The following is a 20,682-nucleotide window of genomic DNA, read 5'->3' as shown; positions in this document are numbered from 1 at the left end:
TTTTTCCTCCTTCCTTCCCCACCATGCAGGATGCCCAGGTGGACCTGTTTCGTGACATCACTTTCTACGTCTACTTTTCCCTCTTACTCATTCAGCTCGTCTTGTCCTGTTTCTCAGATCGTTCACCCCTGTTCTCGGAAACCATCCACGACCCTGTAAGTGTGACCACAGACAAGTGTGTGTGCATGTGTGTGAGTGTGAGTGAGATGCGTGACATAGTACCAGCTAATATTTCTTAGATCCATCCAGGATCTCGTTCCAGCCTCCCTCAACCCCTGATACAGGGAATATCATCCCGCCTACTTTACACATGGAAAAACTGAGGCTTAGATGTGACTGGGGGAGCTGAAGGAGAGAATCTGCTTTGTCCTTGATGAACTGCTCTGTCTTGCAGGCCTGTAGCTTTCTCACTTGGCATGGTGATTTTGGAAAATGTGAGCGATAATTACAAGTCAGGTATTTTTTTTTTTTTTTTTTTTTTGAGGCGGAGTCTTTCTCTGTCCCCCAGGCTGGAGTGCAGTGGCGCGATCTTGGCTCACTGCAAGCTCCGCCTCCCGGGTTCACGCCATTCTCCTGCCTCAGCCTCCCGAGTAGCTGGGACTACAGGCGCCTGCCAACACGCCTGGCTAATTTTTTGTATTTTTAGTAGAGATGGGGTTTCACCGTGTTAGCCAGGATGGTCTCGATCTCCTGACCTCGTGATCCGCCCGCCTCGGCCTCCCAAAGTGCTGGGATTACAGGCTTGAGCCACCGCGCCCGGCCCAAGTCAGGTATTTTTTTATGAATTCTAGCTGTCCAGATGTTCTGGAAAGGTTGAAGTTCTGACATATTAGGCCTATAATCCTACAGGGCAGAGCCGAGGAATTGCTGGAGTCCCGACCACTCCCTACTGTATTATACTGGCATGCTTTCCTCACTTGTGGGAAGTGCCTGGCCCCTGAGGGATTTGAGTTTGAGACCCTTGGTCTATTTTGTCAGTTTCAGAGAAATTCTGTAAATATGGAAACATCAGTGAGGAGAGTAGAGATGGCCACCGTTTCTGCTAGTAGAACAAAAGGGAATGCTTTATTTATTTCCCTTAATTCTTTTCTTTCTTCTTTTTTTGAGACAGGGTTTTGCTCTGTTGCCTAGGCTGGAGTGCATTGGTGTGATCTCGGCTCACTGTAGCCTTGACCTCCTGTGCTCAAGCAATCCTCCTACCTCAGCCTTCTGAGTAACCGGAATTACAGGCGCGCACCACCATGCCTGGCTAAGTTTTTTTCTTTCTTCAACTTTTATTTTAAGTTCCAGGGTACATGTACAGGACGTGCAAGTTTGTTACATAGGTAGATGTGTGCCATGGTGATTTGCTGCACAGATCAACCCATCATCTAGGAATCAAGCCCAAGATCCATTAGCTATTCCTCCTGATGCTCTCCCTCCACCTGCTCCCCAACTTGGCTTACTTTTAATTACTTAATTAATAATTAAAGATGGGGAGGTGGGGTCTTACTATGTTGCCCAGGCTGGTCTCAAACTCCTGGGCTCAAGCATTCCTCTCACCTTGGCCTCTGAAAGTGCTGGGATTACAGGTGTGAGTCACCACGCCTGGCCTATTCTTTATTTTTATTTTTTGATGGATCAGTGATAATAACTCAATCCTCTATTTGACAAAGAAGAAGGAGAAGGAAGAGGAAGAAAAAGAAAGTGGGATAAAGGATCAGAAAGGGAGGAAAATAGAAAAAATTAGAGTATGACTCCAGGGTAGACCTGTTTTGTTGTCACTGGGTTGGTTGGTTGGTTTGTCTGTTGTATTTTTCATATGTTTAGCCATGTTGGCCAGGCTGGTGTTGAACTCCTAGCCTCAAGTGATCAACCCGCCTCGGCCTCCCAGAGTGCTGGGACCACAGGCGTGAGCCACCACGTCCAGCCCCCACATTGCGTCTGGCCTCCGTGACCCGAGAGGCCCCCCCATCCCAGAGGGGGGGCGGCCGAGGCCCCACTTCCAGATGGGGCGGCCAGGCAGAGGGTTCACCCCGCTTCTCACTTCCCAGACGGGGCGGCCGGGCAGAGATGCTCAACTCCCAGACGGGGCGGCCGGGCAGAGACGCTCCTCACTTCTAACCAGACGGGGTGGCCGGGCACAGGCGCCCCTCACTTCTTCTCAGACGGGGCGGCCAGGCAGAGGCGCTCCCCACATCCCAGACAGGGCGGCCGGGCAGAGGTGCTCCCCACTTCTCAAGATGGGGCGGCCGGGCAGAGGCGCTCGCGGCCGGACAGAGGCGCTCCTCACTTCTTCCCAGATGGGCGGCCGGGCAGAGGCGCTCCTCACTTCTTAGAGGCGCTCCTCACTTCTTCCCAGACTTGGCGGCCGGGCAGAGGCGCTCCTCACTTCTTCCCAGACGGGGTGGCCGGGCAGAGGCGCTCCTCACTTCTTCCCAGACGGGGCGGTCGGGCAGAGGCGCTCCTCACTTCTTCCCAGACGGGGCGGCCGGGCAGAGGCGCTCTTCACATCCCAGACGATGGGCAGCCAGGCCCAGACGCTCCCCACCTCCCTGATGGGGCAGCGGCCAGGCAGAGGCTGCAATCCCAGCACCCTGGGAGGCCAAGGCAGGCGGCTGGGAGGCGGAGGCTGCAGCGAGCCAAGATCACGCCACCGCACTCCAGCCCAGGCAACACCGAGCACCGAGTGAGCGAGACCCCGTCTGCAGTCCCAGCACCTCAGGAGGCTGAGGCGGGCAGACCACTGAAGGTCAGGAGCTGGAAACCAGCCTGGCCAACATGGCGAAACCACGCCTGCAGCCAAAGGAGAAAAACCAGGGAGGGGTGGTGGCGCACGCCCGCAATCCCAGGCAGGCTGCAGGCCGAGGCAGGAGAATCACGGGAGCCGGAGGCAGGGAGTCTGCAGCGAGCCGAGTACACTCCAGCCTGGGCAACAGAGGGAAGAAAAGAAAGAGAGAGAGAGGATGGAAGGAAGGAAGGTATTCTTTATTTTTTTAATAGAGATGGGATCTTGCTGTGTTGCCCAGGCTCATGTGCAACTTTTGATAAGAGAGATCTGGGAAGGCCTGCCCAGAAAACTGCATGTGAGCAGAGACCTACAGGGGTGAGGTAGTGGGTGGAGCAAACATGTAGAGGAAGAGTGTTCCAGGCAGAGGGGAACAAGTGCAAGGGCCCTGGGGTGGGGAGGCGTGGAGAGAACAGCAAGAAAAGCCAGCACAGCAGGAGAAGGCTAAGAGATGGTGGGTGCCTGAGAGGTGGGAGAGTCCCCTTGTGAGCCAGATGAGCCGTTTGGGTTTTATTGTGAGTATGGCAGGGAGGCCTTGGAGCACCTATTTCATGCTGATTCATGGCTAGTCAGCTGGTAATGGGCAGATTGCAGTGGGAGCACTTTTCACCTCTGTGGTTCTGTTGGGTTTGGCATAAACCTCTGTGAGGGGCAGAGGCTCGCCTTGTGGGTGACAAAAGGGCTTGGTGGGCATCAGTATGGAGGAGGAGGTTGATGATAACTAAGATTTTAGAAACCTGTGTCCCAGGCCGGGCGTGGTGGCTCACACCTGTAGTCCCACACTTTGGGAAGCCGAGGCAGGCAGATCAGTTGAGTTCAGGAGTTCGAGACCAGCCCAGCCAACATGGTGAAATGCCATCTCTGCTAAAAATGCAAAAATTAGCCAGGCGTGGTGGTGCATGCTTGTAATCTCAGCTAGTCGGGAGGCTGAGGCAGGAGAATCTCTTGACCCTGGGAGGCAGAGGTTGCAGTGAGCAGAGATCACACCACTGCGCTCCATCCTGGGTGACAGAATGAGACTGTCTCAAAAAAAAAAAAAAAAGAAAAAAGAAATGCATGTCCCAGTGTATGTTCTGAGGAGTCCCGTGTTGGTATTTCCTTGCCCAAAGAGGAGCTGGGTTGGAGAAATGAGCAAGTGCAGGCGTCTGTGTATGTATTCCTGTGCATCTGTGTGTACGTGTGTGTATGCATGCATGTGCATGCTCGTGTGTCTCGGTAGTCACAGGCATGTATATGCGTGTATGTGCTTATATGTGAATGTGTGCTTGTGAGTGTGTTTATGTTCATGTATGTGTGTGTTTGAATATGTGTGTGTGTGTCTTTGTGTTGTGTGTGCTTGCATATGTATAAAGTTCACAAAGGCAATGGTGACTCATGCCTGTAATCCCAGCACTTTGAAAGGCCAAGGCTAGGGGATCACTTGAGCCCAGGGGTCACCCCATTTTGGATCCCCAGCTGGTGCCTGACACAGAAGAGAGGGGCTCATGAGTCAATGGCTGTTGTATGTATTATGTATCAGTGTGTGTAAATGTGTGGCAATCGAGTGTCCCTGTTTGTCAAATGTTGGGCTGCTGTTTTTTGTCTTTTGTTTGTTGTTGTGTGTGTGTGTGTGTGTGTGTGTGTGTGTGTGTGTGTGTGTGTTTTTAAGATGGATTCTTGCTCTTGTTGCCCAGGCTAGAGTGCAGTGGCATGGTCTCGGCCCGCTGCAGCCCCACCTCCTAGATTCAAGCGATTCTTCTGCTTCAGCTTCCTGAGTAGCTGGGATTACAGGCGCCCATCACCATACTCGACTGATTATTGTATTTTTAGTAGAGACGGGGCTTCACCATCTTGGCCAGTCTGGTCTCAAACTCCTGACCTCAAGTGATCCACCCGCCTCGGCCTCCCAAAGTGTTGGGATTACAGGTGTGAGCCACTGCGTCTGGCCAAGCCATCCTTTGGAACTGGGATTTATACAAAACAAGTCACACCTTACCTGGGTGGCTGCAGACCTTGGATTGCTCAGGATAAAGAGAGTCTGGTTGGGGCTGCCTGGCTGGCATGGGGATCACCTGACCCATCAGGCTTCCTCTGGGAGCCTGGGAAGAGCTCTCTTGCCATGGATGGTTCTGGAAGCTTTTTGAAGGAGGGACTTTCTGGTTTCTGATCTCCCTTTGGTATCTGGATAAATTCCCTTGCACTTCTTCCCTGGGCATGTGCGTACCAGGGTGACTCACAGAGCTGACTTGGACCTTTTTTTGTGCTTTCTGCATTCCTGGCAGCCTGGGTGACATGAAGCTCTCAGCTCTGGCGGCTAAAAGGCTGCACTGTTGCGGGGGCTGGGACACCCTGACTGTTCTCTCCAGTCATTGTTTTCTGTCTCTGTTTCATCTCCCCCGGCTCCTCCTGTGTCATTGCTGGTCTTCCAAGATGGTGGAAGACACTGTCGTTTGTCTCTTTGGAGTCTCGCTCTGTCGCCAAGGCTGGAGTGCAGTGGCACGATCTTGGCTCTGCGGCCTTTGCTTCCCAGGTTCAAGCTATTCTCCTGCCTCAGCCTCCCGAGTAGCTGGGACTACAGGTGCATGCCACCATGCCCGGCTAGTTTTTGTATTTTTAGTAGAAATGGGGTTTCACCATGTTGGCCAGGATGGTCTCGATCTCCTGACTTCAAGTGATCCACCCACTTTGGCCTCCCAAAGTGCTGGGATTACAGGCTTGAGCCACCATGCCCGGGTGTGGTCTGCCTCTTGTGCAGTGAGATCCAGCAGGGTGTCAAATGTGGGTGTTCAGGCTGCTGCATTTCTGACATTTGTGCACGTGTCCAGGAGAGAACACTTTGATTGGCTAACCAGGAAGCCTGAACTTCCCTTTGGGTTCCTGTTCAGGAACCCTATGGGGTTGCCATTTACCTTTTTGCAGATTAGAGTTTAGACCAGGAGTTAGCCAGTAGCCCATGGGCCAAATCTGGCCTGCTGCCTGTTTTTGTAAATAAAGTTTTATTGGAACATAGCCACTTGCATTCATCACATAGCATCTACAGGTGCCTGGAGCTGCAGCAGTGGAGTTGTGTAGTTGCTACAGAGACTGTAGCACCCACGAAGTCTAAGATACCTACCATCTGGCCCTTTACAGAAGAAGTTTGTCCACCCCTGGTCTAAGCATTTCTTTAGCTCCGATGACTTTTTAGCTTCCTTTTTTGTCCCCTTTCCATTTTCAGGCATTCTTTCTTCGTATGCAAGGCAAGGACGGGAATCAACATTTATTAGATGCTTGCTATGTACTGACTAGCACTATGCTAAGTTCTTTATATGCATGTCTCACTTGACTGTCACAGCAGTCCTGGTGAACTTGGTACTATTTTTCTCATTTTACAGACAAATTGAATCTCACACATAAGTGCCTTGCTCGATGTGAGTAGTAGAGCAGAGATTCGAACTCACGATTGGCTGTTCTGCACAACCACGTCACTTCTCTTGGTTGTAACTGCTGAACGGCAGGGTCTTGGCTAAATAATGGCTTTGTGTTAGGCTAGAGGCTTCACATGGCAGTATCCACCTTGTAACCTCAGTGCCTAAGACACAGCCAGGCACACAGTGGGCCTTTAGTGGTGATTTATTGTTGTGTGTTATGGGGAGGTGCTCAGTACATGTGGCACGTGTATTATGTCTTGCATAAGGGTGAAGTGTGCATGGGGCCTCACAGGACATCACATTAAGCTGCTTCTCTGCCTTCATCCTGTTCAAGTATTACCAGCAAGAAAGAGGAAGGGGACTGATGTATGCACAGATGTTCTGAAGGCTTGGCATGGTGTCAAGGGCTTTATTTTCTTTTTTAAAATGTTGCATTTTGGGGGGTTAAATATATGTAACCTAGATTTGCCATTTTAACCATTTTAAGTATGCAATTCAGTGATGCTAAGAGCTTTTAAAAATCTTGTTCAAGGCCGGGTGTGGTGGCTCACACCTATAAACCCAGCACTTTGGGAGGCCGAGGCAGGCAGATTACCTGAGGTCAGGAGTTTGAGACCAGCCTGACCAACATGGCGAAATCCCATCTCTACTAAACATACAAAAATTAGCTGGGCGTGGTGTTGTGCACCTGTGATCCCTGCTATTTGGGAGGCAGAGGCAGGAGAACTGCTTGAACCCGGGAGGCGGAGGTTGCAGTGAGCCGAGATTGCTCCAGTCTGGGCAACAGACTGAGACCCTGTCTCAAACACACAATGAATAAACAAACAAACAAAATAACCACATAACTACCTAGCAACATAGCCTAGCAATTGAGATGGGGGCAAGGGAGGGTAGGAACCAGGTCCTGTGAGAATCAGCTAGACTCGTGGCTTTGGGCTCGGTGCTCTTCCTTTGGAAACGTCAGCAGCCCCTTCTTGAAAACGGGTTGCAGCTCGATTTGTTGTTGGCTTCACCTCCTCTCTCTGTCCCAGATCTGAGTCCTGTGATCTGGGGAGGAGGACAACGGGACACCCTCTTTGCTTGTCTTCCCATCACTCTCAGGGATTGAATCACAACGGAGCCAGGAAGATGGGGAGAGTCCAGGCTTCCTGCTCTCCCATCCTCAGAGCAGCAGCAGGCCATCCATCACCTGTTGCCTGTCCTCAGAGTGATCAGCCAAGGCCCAGGGCGGCTGGGGTCAGGTCAGGCCGGGCCTGGGTGGGAGCTGACAGGGCTGGCTCCTCTAGGCCACTTCGTGCTGAGTCACTGAGTCGGCCAATCCTCCCCAGCTGGCCCTGCTCCCGCTCCATGACTCAGATGTCTATTCCAGCCCTGGCTGCTCGGTGGGGCTCCTCCCATCTGTCCTTCTGGCTCTGGGGCTGCCGAGGCTTTTGGGAGCCTGGGCAGGGCTGACCTAGACTGCCAGCACTCCAGCCGGTCCCAAGTCTCCTGCCTTTTTTCTCATTGGCACCAAGTCTGTGGTTTAGGTTTGTGGGGGGAGGGTCTTGTAGATAAAGGGGATCAAGGCCAAAGGAGATATTTATTAGGTCCCAGCTGAAAGCAGAGGTCCTTGGACCGGTTGGAACAGCTGGATATCCCCTGGAAGCTTGCTAGAAATGCTGGGTCTCAGGCCTCATCCCAGCCCTACCACTCAAACTCATTTTAACAAGATCTCCAGGTGGTTCGGGGTTGCAAATGACTGGTTTGGAACATTCAGTGAAAGCTACTCAGCTCATTTTCAGTAAGAGGTGTTTTTAGTCCTGTCTGTATAATATGTAATATTTTCCCCCCAGCATTTTCCTATGAACATTTTTAAACCTACAGAAAAGTTGAAAGAATTCTACAGTGAGCAGTCATATAGTTGATACCTAGAACCACAGTTAACATTTTGCTAAACTTGCTTTGTCACATATCTGTTTGTCTAACCAGATAGCTAATCAGCGAGCCAACCGGCTACTTTTGTTTTCTTTTTTGTTTTTGAGATAGGGTCTCACTCTGTCTCGCAGACTAGAAGTGCAGTGGTGCGATCATAGCTCACTGCAGCTTCCAGCTCCTGGGCTCAAATGATCTTCCCACTTCTGCCTCCCAAGTAGCTTGGCCCCTACAGGTGCACACTACTGTGTTTGGCTAATTTTTTAATTTTTTATAGGCATGAGGGCTCCCTATGTTGCCCAGTCTGATCTTGAACTCCTGGCCTCAAGCAATCTTCCCACCTCAGCTTCCCAAAGTACTGAGATTACAGGCCTGAGCCACTGAACCTATTTTGTTGATATCTGAAACTTCCTTCAAAATATATTAGTATTCTTTCATGCACCCACTTCCAAGTAAATCATTAGCTAGAGTTTAAGATCTGTTTACGGTTCTGAGTTTTTTGCCTAAAATTTACATAAAGTGAAATTGCTGATCTCAAGTTAGCATTTGATGAGTCTTGATAAAGGAATACTTTAAACCCCTGTCAAGATACAGAACATTGCAAGGACGCCAGGAAGTTCCCTTGTGCCGCTTCATGATCAGTCTCTGTCCCCACCCACCGAGACCTGATCTTGGACCGTTGATTAAAGTGTTGAAACTCCATTTTCTTTCAATTTCTCCGTCATGCTTTCAGTCATTTAATAATCAGGCGTTGTGCCAGGGGCTGAGCTAGAAACAGACCTTGACCACTGCCCTGGAGGAGAGATGGAAGGTGGGTAGCAGGCAGTTGAACCAACAACTGCAGGATGGACAGTGGGGGCTCTGAGGGAGGGAAGTGCTGGGAGTTGTGGGGGCTGGGAGAGTGGTCCCTGACTCGGCCTGGGGCTCCAGGGCTAGCATCCAGGGAGGAGAGGGGATGCTCAAGTCTAAGGAATGAGAGGCTCTGGCCAGGTGAATATGGTTGGAGGTGGTGGGGTGGGAGGGTGCTCCTGGTAGAGCAACTGGCGTGTGCAAAGGTCCAGTTAAGGGAGCTTGTGGGTGTTCGGGAATCGCTTGGAATTGGCTTGGCTAGGCTGGGTGCAGTGGCTCGTGCCTGTAATCCCAGCACTTTGGGAGGCCGAGGCAGGCAGATCACCTGGGCCTAGGAGCTCAAGACCAGCCTGGCCAACGTGATAAAACCCCGTCTCTACTGAAAATGCAAAAATGAGCTGGGTGTGGTGGTACATGCCTGTAATCCCAGCTACTCGGGAGGCTCAGGCAGGAGAATCGCTTGAACCTGGGAGGCAGAGGTTGCAGTGAGCCGAGATCACGCCACTGTACTCCAGTCTGGGAGACAGAGCAAGACTCCATCTCAAAAGAAAGAAAAAGAAAAAGAATTCTGCTTGGCTAGATTGGAAGGCCTAGGATGTAAGTGAAAAGAGAGGCGAGAGTCAGGGATCATCAGAGATCAAGGGTGCAATTATTTGTCACAATAAGGACTTGGAATTTTTTTTTTTTTTTTTGAGATGGAGTCTCACTCTGCCACCAAGGTTGGAGTGTGGTGGTGCCATCTCAGCTCACTGTACCCTCCACCTCCCGGGCTCAAGCGATCCTCCCACCTCAGCCTTGCAAGTAGCTGGGACCATAGTTGCGTGCCACCATGCCCAAGTAACTTTTTCTATTTCCGGTAGAGATGGGGTTTCTGTATGTTACTCAGGCTGGTCTTGAACTCCTGAGCTCAAATGATGCCCCGCCTTGGCCTCCCATAATGCTAGGATTACAGGGGTGTGTGAACCACCACAACCAGCCAGGACTTGAAATTTTAACCCTACTGTGGTGGAAGCTGAGGAAAGGTTTTTCACGAGTGGAATGACACACTTGGGTTGGACAGGTTTTGGAAGATCCTCAGGCTGAAAGGAAGAGGATACAGTGGACATGGGGGTGAGGTTAGTGGCACTTAAAAAGCCTTTGCAGGCACCCAGGCAGGTAGGGATGGAGGCTGAGCCAGGATATTCACCTGTGCCCACTGCGGCATCAAAAACAAGAAAAAGGGTCAGGTAGGGTGGCTCACACCTGTAGTCCTGGCACTTTGGGAGGCTTAGTGGGGAAGATTTCTTGAGGCCAAGAGTTTAAGACCAATCTGGTCAACACAGTGAGACCCCGTCTCTTAAACAAAAAAAGAAAACAGACAAGTTGGTGGGCAAAGGGCATGGGAAAAGATTCCGGGGTGTGCTCCAGTAGAGGAAATGGAGGTCCTGGGCAGGGAGGCATTTTGCACGGTTGGTAAGCAATAGGGCAAACAAATCACCAATGTTTACATTATACTAGCAAATCTCTTACTGCTGGACGTTTAGGCTCCACCTAATAATAAGGATAACAGCTGGGTGCACTGTGTTATTTAGTCCTCACTGTAGGGCAGGATGATCAGTCTCCCCACTTGACAGATGAAGACACCAAGGGTCAGAGTGGTGATGTGTCAGGAACCCTCCCACTGGATTATCACGCTTGAAACACAGATTGCTGGTCCCCACCCCCACAGTTTCTGATGCAGTAGGTCTGGGTGGGGCCCGAGCATCTGTGGTTCCCAACAAGTACCCAGGTGCCACCGATGCTGGTGACAGAGCCGCATTTGTGGACCACTGCTCTAAACCGTATTGCTGCTGCATGCATTCCTTCCTGCTGGGCGCAGGGGTTGTGGGGGGGCACTTTGGCAGTGCAGAACGGAGGTAACCAGCAGAAAATGCATTAGAACTAAAAGCGGAGAGAGTTTCTGACAAACAGGCCAACATGCTGAAAGACCCAGACAAGGTCCTCAAACTACCCTGCGCTCCAAGAATCAGTGCCTGGGGCTGCCGTACCTAATTGGTTCAAGCCACAGGGTTTCTGGCCAGCTTATCTGGTACCAAACGTAGATGTCAATATAGTGGATGCCAAAGAACACATCACTCTGTTTGGATGAATCAGGCTTTTCCTCCCTCTGCCTTCAGCCAGGACTTTTCTGAATTGTTTTCGTTTCAAATGAAGGAGGGACCAGTTCACAAGCTGCTTTCATGCTATCTGGGATAGGAGTTGCTGTATTTCAGTGTCTGAGGCTGGGAAACCCCCTGGAGGTGGCTCTATCTTTTGTACCTAGTGTATGATGTCAAAAGATTCTCCTTGGTTTGGGTTAAATGAGATGCTCCCTAGATTACAACCAGTGCCCCATTGGTTTTTTTTCCTCCTTTTTTGTTGTCAGTCCTTGACCTACTTCAGAAGTTAGTTGTCTTTGTTGTCAAGGCCTTCCACATCAGATAGAGGCTATTTCCAGGCCGGGCACAGTGGCTTATGCCTGTAATCCCAGCACTTCAGGAGGCCGAGGTGGGTGGATCACTTGAGGTCAGGAGTTTGAGACCAGCCTGGCCAACATGGTAAAACCCCATCTGTACTACAAATGCAAAAATTAGCCAGGCATGGTGGCGTGCACCTGCAGTCCCCGCTATGTTGCAGGATGAGGCAGGAGAATCACTTCAGTTTGGGAAGCGGAGGCTGCAGTGAGCTGAGAATGCACCATTGCGCTCCAGCCTGGGAGATGAGAGTGAAACCGTCTCAAAAAAAAAAAAAAAAAAAAAAAAAAAGAGCCTATTTCCTTTTTTTTTTTTTTTTTGGTAGTGAAGGGGGGGACCCTGTGTTGGCCTCCCTGTCTGTAACTTGAGATAATCTGAAAATCTGTGTTTAGATCCATAGAAGAGAGGCAGCCTGAGGAGAAGAATTTGACAAAGCTCTTTGAGTGTGCAAATTAGAAACGGCAATGGCTGGGCGCGGTGGCTCATGCCTGTAATCCCAGCACTTTGTGAGGCCGAGGCAGGCAGATCAGTTGAGGTCAGGAGTTCGAGACCAGCCTAGCCAACATGGTGAAACCCCATCTCTATCAAAAAATCCAAATATTATCCGGGCGTGGTGGCAGGTGCCTGTAATCCCAGCTACTCAGGAGGCTGAGGCAGGAGAATTGCTTGAACCTGGGAGGTGGAGGTTGCAGTAAGCTGAGATCGGGCCACTGCACTCCAGCCTGGGCGACAGAGTGAGACTCAGTCTCAAAACACAAAAAAACAAAAAACTGTGCAGTGTTCCGTCTGTCAATGTCCTTGGTGCATTTGCAGGGCAGGTTTTGTACCAGTGGCTGGGGACTCAGTTTTACTGGGCTGAGGGAAGGTTAGCATTTGAGGGTCTTGTTAAGCTAGATATGGGCTGCATTTCAAGCCTCCTCTGGCTGTCTCTTTCTTGCATGTTGATGCCAAGGCTGAAGAAGACTGGATGTGCAGGCAAAAGACTGTCATTTGAGGCCTGATTTCACCCCTTAATCACTGTGTCTTTGCATGTTGTGGGGGTTGAGGTAGGCAGAGGTTAGCCAACCTTTTCTGGAAAGGGCTGGCTGATAAATACTTTAGGCTTTGCATCCCGTACACTGTCTGTGGCAACCCCTAAGTCTGCTGTGTAGCTCAAAAGCTGCCGTATTCATTTATAATATGCAAAGGAATGGGTGTGACCGTTCCAATGAAACTTTATTTATAAATAGCTGGCCTGTGAGCCATAGGTGCTTCTGATATATAAAGCATCTGGTACAGTGGTATATTGTGAACCCATTGGGTTTTCCCCCCTAAACACTTGAGCTTTATTGATGTATACTGACAAATAAAAATGGTATATGGGTTGGGCACAGTGGTTCATGCCTGTAATCCCAGGACTTCGGGAGGCCGAGGCAGGTGGATCACTTGAGCTCAGGAGTTCAAGAGCAGCTCAAGCAATAGACTGAAATCCTGTCTCTACAAAAAATACAAAAATTAGCTGGGTGTTGTGGTGTGTGCCTGTAGTCCCAGCTACCTGGGGGGCTGAGGTGGGAGGATCACTTGAACATGGGAGGTCGAGGCTGCAATGAGTTATGATTATACTACCGTGCTCCAGCCTGGGTGACAGAGCAAAACCCTGTCTCGAAAATATATTTAAGGTGTACAGTTTTATGTTTCCATATACCAGAGGCTACTGTCACTCCTATTATTACTACTACTACTACTACTACTACTCATGTTACCCTTTCTTTAGCTGTTACTCTGTGCCAGGTACTATTCTAAGTACTTAACATGTTTGATCTCATTTAATCTTCACCACCAAGGAACTGACCCAAGGTCCCACAGCTAGGAAATGGCAAGCTGGGATTGAGCCACGCCAGCTATCCCCGTGCTATGCACTGCTTCACACACAAGCTGCCCCTCCACCCCCGCCGCCTTCTTTTTCGTTTGTTATCAGCCGGCCCTTTCCAGAAAAGGTTGGTTACCCTCTGCCTACCTCAACCCTCACAACATGCTAAGAACAGTGATTAAGGGGTGAAATCAGGCCTCAAATGACTGACCTTTTTCTTTTGTTGCAGCTCTCACTGATTGTAATTCTGATTGTAATTATATATTTATTTGCACCGTGGTTTACTTACTGTCCATCTCCCGCAGGGCAGGAGGCTGAATGGGGCAGGGGTCTCGCTGTCTCGTTCGCAGCTCTGTCCGCAGCACTTCACCCACATCCTGGCCTATAAGCAAGTCCTGCCCATATATTTGAGGAAGAAATAAATGAATCATTGACAGCCATGCCCCACCCCTTCCTCTTCTCTCTGCCAGCCAGCACCTCGGTCTTTCACAATGGGTAGGGCTTGGGCTGCAGGTGAAATGGATTTGTAATTCCCTGATAACCCACCCACCTACTGTGGGAGTGGGCAGGAAGGCGTCAGCTCTTCCGGATGAAAAACCAGCCTGCAATGCAGCGTTTCCACCCAGCCTACAAAGCAAACACCACTACCTCCACGCCTTAGGTTGGAGAAATTCCGCTTTACGACACAGTCCCATGGGCCTCATGTCATTTGTCCCTCCTGGCAGTCCCGTGGGGTAGGTCAAGCAAGCAGTAGGACAAACGACTCCCATTTTCCAAATGTAAAAACTGAGGCTTGGAAGTGAAGGGAATTGCCCAAGGTCATCAGCTAGAATATAGCAGGGCTGGGATTAGAACCCAGGTCCGTCCGGGTCCATGGTCTGATCTGAACTTTGCTTCGGTTGGTCTGGAATGTAGTCCATGCACCGGCTGCATCTGATGACCTTATTAAAAATCTGTGGCCGACAGGGTCCTCCACCTAGAGGTGCTGATTTAGTTGGTCTGGGGTGGGGGCCCCAGGCACTTGCACTTAACAAACTCCTCAGGTGATTCCAGTGGACAGGGCAGGGCTGGGAACTTCATCACCCCTCCAAGCCCCAGAGTGGAGCCTGATCCTTAGCCCTGGCTGTGAATTTGAATCAGTGGAGGAGCTTTTTATTTAGCCTTTTACGATGGAAACATAAAGTAGACAGCATAGGATAATAAACTACCATGAGCTCTTTTTCTTTTCTTTTTATTTATTTTTGAGACAGGGTCTCATTGTTAACCCAGGCTGGAGTGCGATGGCACAATCTCAGCTCGCTGCAACTTCTGCCTCCCGGGTTCAAGCCATTCTCGTGCCTCAGCCTCTTGAGTAGCTGGGACTACAGGCACGTGCCACCATGTCCAGCCAATTTTTATATGTTTTTGTAGAGACAGGGTCTTACCATATTGCCCAGACTGGTCTCGAACTCCTGAACTCAAAGCAATTCTCCCGCCTCAGCCTCCCAAAGTGCTGGGGTTACAAGTGTGAGCCACTGCGCCCAGCTGCCATGAACTCTTTACCATGCATTGTATAGGTGAACATTTTAATACGTATCTCAGAAGTACATGGATTTTTTTGTTTATTTTTAATGACTTTTTATTTCGCAATAGTTTGGCTCACAAAAAGTTGCAAAAAATAACAGAGTTCCTGATGTTCATTGCTCAACTTTCTCTAATGATAACATCTAAAAGATAAGAATTTTAAAAACTGTAACTGTTGGGCTGCATGTGATGGCTCATGCCTGTAATTCCAGCACTTTGGGAAGCTGAGGCAGGAGGATCACTTCGGCCCAGGAGTTTGAGACCAGCCTGATCAATATAGCTAGACCCTGTCTTGACAAAAAAAACATGTATATGTGACTGTAATACTAACTTTAATAATAATTCATTAATATCAAATATTCCAGTAATCCATTGTGGTTGCACAGTGGCTCATTCTTCTGTGATATCATTCTTTATGTTTTAGCTGGCATTTTTTTATGGAAAAGAGTTTCCCCTTCATTTCTTTGATCACTGATCACTCTGTAGTGATCGAATAAATGACTGTTTTCCTCAGGGAAGCCTTCTCCGACCCTGGTGAACCAATTGAGTACATTTGGGAAAGGTGGAGAAAATACTTGTTTCTTTCCGCTTTTTCTGTTTTCAAACGGTGACCTGGTTCACTGGCAACATCAGATGTTTCTCTTTATTTCCAGTGTCAATATGAAACTTGTGTATATAAACATATGTGGTAAGGCTGGGCGCAGTGGCTCAAGCCTGTAATCCCACCACTTTGGGAAGCTGAGGTGGGCAGATCACTTGAGTCAGGAGTTCGAGACCAGCCTGTTCAGCAACATGGTGAAACCCCATCTCTACTAAAAATACAGACATTAGCCCAGTGTGGTGGCTGACGCTTGGAATCCCAGCTACTTGGGAAGCCGAGGTGGGAGGATCACTTGAACCCAGGAGGTGGAGGTTGCAGTGAGCCAAGATCACGCCACTGGACTCCAGCCTGGGCGACAGAGCGAGATTCCATCTCAAAAAAACAAAACAAAACAAAAAGCTTGCATGGTATGTTTTAGCCCGTTGTACTTACTCTCCTTGTCAAAGCTCAAATTGTCCCTCTTTTAGCCTGCAGCAGCCACTTCTGCTTGGCTCCTGAGCCTTTTAACAATCCTGTTCATGCTTAGTTTCCTTGTTGTCCGGTGTGACAAGATGTTCTTGGCTTATCTTGCATATTTCCTGCCTAGCCACTTTTCCAAGAAAAATCTGGAAGTTTAAAACAAAAACAAAGCTTCAGTGCCCCAGTTGCACCCCGAACCAGCTTAATCAGATTCCCTGGTGCTGGTAGGGCCCGGATAAAGTATTATTTTTATTTTTATTTTTTTTCGAGACAGGGTCTCTAGGCTGGAGTGCTGTGGCACGATCTCAGCTCACTGCAACCTCCGCCTCATGGATTCAAGTGATTCTGCCTCAGCCTCCCGAGTAGCTGAGCTTGCAGGCATCCGCCACCACATCCAGCTAATTTTTTGTTTTTTTGGTAGAGACAGGGTTTCATCATGTTGCCTAGGCTGGTCTTGAACTCCTGACTTCAAGTGATCTGCCTGCCTTGGCCTCCCAAAGTGCTGGGATTACAGGCGTGAGCCACCACACGCAACCAGGATACAGTATTTTTTATAAAGCACGCCCAGCCTTGAATGGAAAACCACTTGACGAGAGTATGCCACCTTATTGGGCTCTGTAAATGCCTTATATCTGCACAAGGCTGGAACTTTGAGTGGAGTCCTTGGCTAAAGCTTTCATTACTGCATGGTGACTTCTCTTCCCTCTGCTGCTAAAGCTTGTGTTTCAGAATTTACACCCAGATGCATCCATGTTGAAAGCCAGGCTTTGTCTGTCATCCCAGGAGCTCTGTGTCGATCCCTTTCCTTGCCTGCATGTTGTTCACTTGGGGTTCATCTTCATTTCTCTGGGAAATAAGTTCTTTGATAGCTTGCTTAGAAGCTCTCAGTACTTCCCATTGCCCTTAGAATGAAGACCAAAATATGTGGTCTGCAGTGTAGACTGTGCACAGCCTCCAATGTAGACTGTTCAGGCCCCTTCTTGGTTCCTGGAGTCTACCATGCTTTCTTCTACCACCAGGCCTTTGCACACACTGCTGTCTGCTGGGAATGCGTTGCCTTTCCTCATTACTTTGTTCTCCTCTACTCACCCTTCAGGTGCCAGCTTGACTGTCTTCCTCGGGGGAGCCTTCTCTGACCTTGGTACACCAGATCAGCCCCCATGCACTTACTTTGTCTCATTGGTAATATTTCTCTCCCTTCAGGACACACATCAAGGCCCAGAAGTTGTAGTTTTGCATTTGTTCATATAATCATTTGATGCATGTCTCTCTCTGGAGCCTGACTCTTTGGGGCTCACATCCCGACTCCACCGCTTTTAGCTGTGGCACCTTGAACAAATCTTTTCATCTCTGGTCCCCAGTTTTTAAATTAAATTAAATTAAATTTTATTTTATTTTTATTTTGAGACACTCTTGCTCTGTTGCCAGGCTGGAGTGCAGTCGTTCCATCATGGCTCACTGCAATCTCCGCCTCCTGGGTTCAAGCGATTCTCTTGCCTCAGCCTCCCAAGTAGCTGGGACTACAGGCGCCCGCCACCACATCCAGCTAATTTTTGTATTTGTAGGAGAGGCGGGGTTTTACCATGTTGGCTAGGATGGTCTCGATCTCTTGACCTTGTGATCTGCCTGCCTCGGCCACCCAAAGTGCTGGGATTACAGGCCCAGTTTCTTTTAACTGGGCAAAACAGGGATGATATAATACTTTTATCTATCTTGTGAGGCGAGGATGAAGATTAAATAAGGTAGTTTGTGTAAAGCACTTAGAACTGAGCTAGCAGGTATTACTGATGATTACTGCAGGAGACCACAAGCTCCATACAGGCAGGGGACATTTCTGTTTGTTTAGATTTGTATGCAGGGTGCTTGTTTAGATTTGTATGCAGGGTGCTTGGCACAAGGGTTGTGCTCAGGAAATACTTGTTGGACAAATGAATGAATGAAGTAGAGATAATAGTAATACCATGTTTATAGAATTCCATGAGGATATAAAATAATGAAAGTATATAAGCTCTTGGTAGAGTGTCTAGCACATAGTAGGTGGTCAATAAATATTCAGTGACTGGATGAGTAAAGTGGGACAATAGTAATACCTGCTCATGAGGTTGCCGTAGGGATATAAGGCAACCCTGTAGTACCTTGTAGAATGCCTAGCACATAATAGGTGCTCAGAAAATATTTGTTGAGTGAATGAGTGAAGTAGGGATGACGTTAACACCAGCTCCTAGGGTTGTTGCGGGGATAGAAGATAAGGCAGGTCTATAGCATGTTGTATTGTGGTTGCACATGGTAGACACTCAGTTGATCAAAACTGAAAGAGCTGCCATGAGTTTCTTTCTCCTGGGGATTAGGAGAGGGTCCTTTTGGGGTGCAGAATGGTGTGGAGCTGACACTGATCCTCTGGAAGGAAGAGTGAGCAGCTGACTACTTGCTAAGCTCTGACCTGGATGAAAAGTCGAATCGTTCCTTTCCATCTTCCTCCCAAACCTGTGCTTCTTTCCACTAGAATCCCTGCCCAGAGTCCAGCGCCTCCTTCCTGTCCAGGATCACCTTCTGGTGGATTACAGGGTAAGGCCGGGCCCCCCAGACCTCAGGGAGGTGGTGGGGAATGAATGAATGAACGAACGAACGAACATGCTCAGCTCCCCCGCTCCCCGACTTCTCCCTCCTTTGCTCTTCCGCAGAGTTGTCTTGAATCTGCCTGTGCTGGCCATGTGGTCTCAGAGACACCAACTCTGTCCGGCAGTTCCGTGAACTTGAATGTGATAAACACATGAGCCGTGAGCAGCTTACACCTCTGCAGAAGGCTTTGCCTGGGACAGCCATATGCTGGACTGCTCTTGCTTTAGCTTCAGATTTGGGTTTCTAAAATATTAGGTATAGTTATTGTTGACATTGTCCCCTCCTGTCCCCCACTCCTTAGAAAAAATAATACTGTATCACCATAGGAAGTGTGGGTTAAAAAACCACATGTGCAGATCAGCAGTATAGGAGACATCCAGAGGCAACCAGTATCACCATTTTAGTATGCCTCCTTCTGGTCCTCTTCCTTTTTTTGAGACAGTCTCGCTCTGTCAATCTCAGCTCATTACGGCCTCCGCCTCCCAGGTTCAAGCGATTCTCCTGCCTCAGCCTCCCAGGTAGCTGGGATTACAGGCGTGTGCCACCATGCCTGGCTAATTTTTGTATTTTTAGTAGAGACAGAGTTTTGCCATGTTGGCCAGGCTGGTCTCGAACTCCTGACCACAGGTGACCCACCCGCATCAACCTCCCAAAGTGCTGGGATTACAGGTGTGAGCCACCATGCCCAGCTACCTTCTGGTCCTCTTTTTGTATATCTTTTTCTGCCCATTGTTAACATCTTAGTGGGGATTGTTTGAAGAATCTTTTTTTCCCCAATATGCATCATCTTTTTTTTTTTTTTTTTTGAGACAGGCTTTCGCTCTGTCGCTGGGGCTGGAGTGCAGCAGCCCAGTTGTAGCTCACTGCAGTCCCAATCTGCTGGGCTTAGGTGATGCTCCTGCCTCAGCCTCCTGAGTAGCTGGGACCACAGGCGCGTTCCCCCATGTCCAGCAGATTTTTGTACTTTCTGTAGAGTTGGGGTTGCATCATGTTGCCCAGGCTGGTCTCCAACTCCTGAGCTCAAGTGATTCTCCCGCCTTAGCCTCCCAGAGTGCTGGGATTACAGGCGTGAGCCACCATACCCGGTCTCATCCTTGTCTTAATGACAAACATCGTTTTAAAAAATTAGATGTTTTGGGCCGGGCACGATGGCTCACGCTTGTCATCCCAGCACTTTGGGAGGCCGAGGTGGGTGGATCACGAGGTCAGGAGATCGAGACCACGGTGAAACCCCGTCTCTACTAAAAATACAAAAAAATTAGCCAGGCGTGGTGGCGGGCGCCTGTAGTCCCAGCTACTTGGAGAGGCTGAGGCAGGAGAATGGCATGAACCCGGGAGGCGGAGCTTGCAGTGAGCCGAGATTGCGCCACTGCACTCCAGCCTGGGTGACAGAGCGAGACTCCGTCTCAAAAAAAAAAAAAAAAAAATTAGATGTTTTGAATAATTTCTTCAAATTACTATTAAAAAAGCATCACTGGGACAGTTGATGTAATTTGTACATGACTACAGGACACCGGATGCATGCTAATAACAGTCATTCTTGTTTTGGAAAATTGTGCTCTAGTTACATAAGAGCATGTCCTGGATTGGAAGGGAATACCTCCAGTTTTTTGGGGGTAAAGGCATGTAGAGCCTATATGTTAACTTTTTTGTTTTGTTTCGTTTTTTGTTTTTTGAGACAGAGTCTCGCTCTGTCGTCCAGGCTGGAGTGCAGTGGCAGGATCTCAGCTCACGGCAACCTCCGCCTCCGGGGTTCAAGAGATTCTCCTGTCTCAGCCTCCTGAGTAGCTGGGATTACAGGGACCTGCTACCATGTCCAGCTAATTTTTGTATTTTTAGTAGAGATGGGGTTTCACTATGTTGTTCATACTGGTCTCAAACTCCTGACCTCAGGTGATCCACCCACCTCAGCCTCCCAAGGTGCTGGGATTACAGGTGTGAGCCACTGTGCCAGGCCTTTAACTGTTTAAATGGTTCAGAAAAAGATGATGTGTTTGCATGTGTGTGTGTGTGTGTTTGTGTGTGTGTGTCAATGGATAGAGACAGAGAATGATATTGCAAACGTGGCAGCGTGTTAACAATGGTGAGTTGAGTGAATTCTTAGTATGATTTGAGTAATTTTTCTGTAAGTTTGAAACTATTTTAGAACAAAAGATGAAAGTATTTTACCTTTTATTGTAAAA

General features: G+C 49.1%; 1 protein-coding gene across 1 annotated transcript in view; it reads left to right on the top strand.

Annotated features, from left to right (window-relative positions):
• Positions 1–23: 23 nt before the first annotated feature.
• ABCC1 (ATP binding cassette subfamily C member 1) overlaps positions 24–20,682 on the top strand; it is a 104,677-nt gene continuing 84,018 nt past the window's right edge. Inside the window, 2 exon segments of the mRNA XM_058433932.1 lie at positions 24–155; positions 18,384–18,445. Of these exon segments, the coding sequence (XP_058289915.1) occupies positions 24–155; positions 18,384–18,445 (194 nt within the window).

Source organism: Hylobates moloch, unplaced genomic scaffold, assembly GCF_009828535.3.
Source record: "Hylobates moloch isolate HMO894 unplaced genomic scaffold, HMol_V3 SCAFFOLD_23, whole genome shotgun sequence".
In the NCBI taxonomy this organism is placed as follows: domain Eukaryota; kingdom Metazoa; phylum Chordata; class Mammalia; order Primates; family Hylobatidae; genus Hylobates; species Hylobates moloch.
This window is presented reverse-complemented; position numbering and strand designations above follow the sequence as displayed.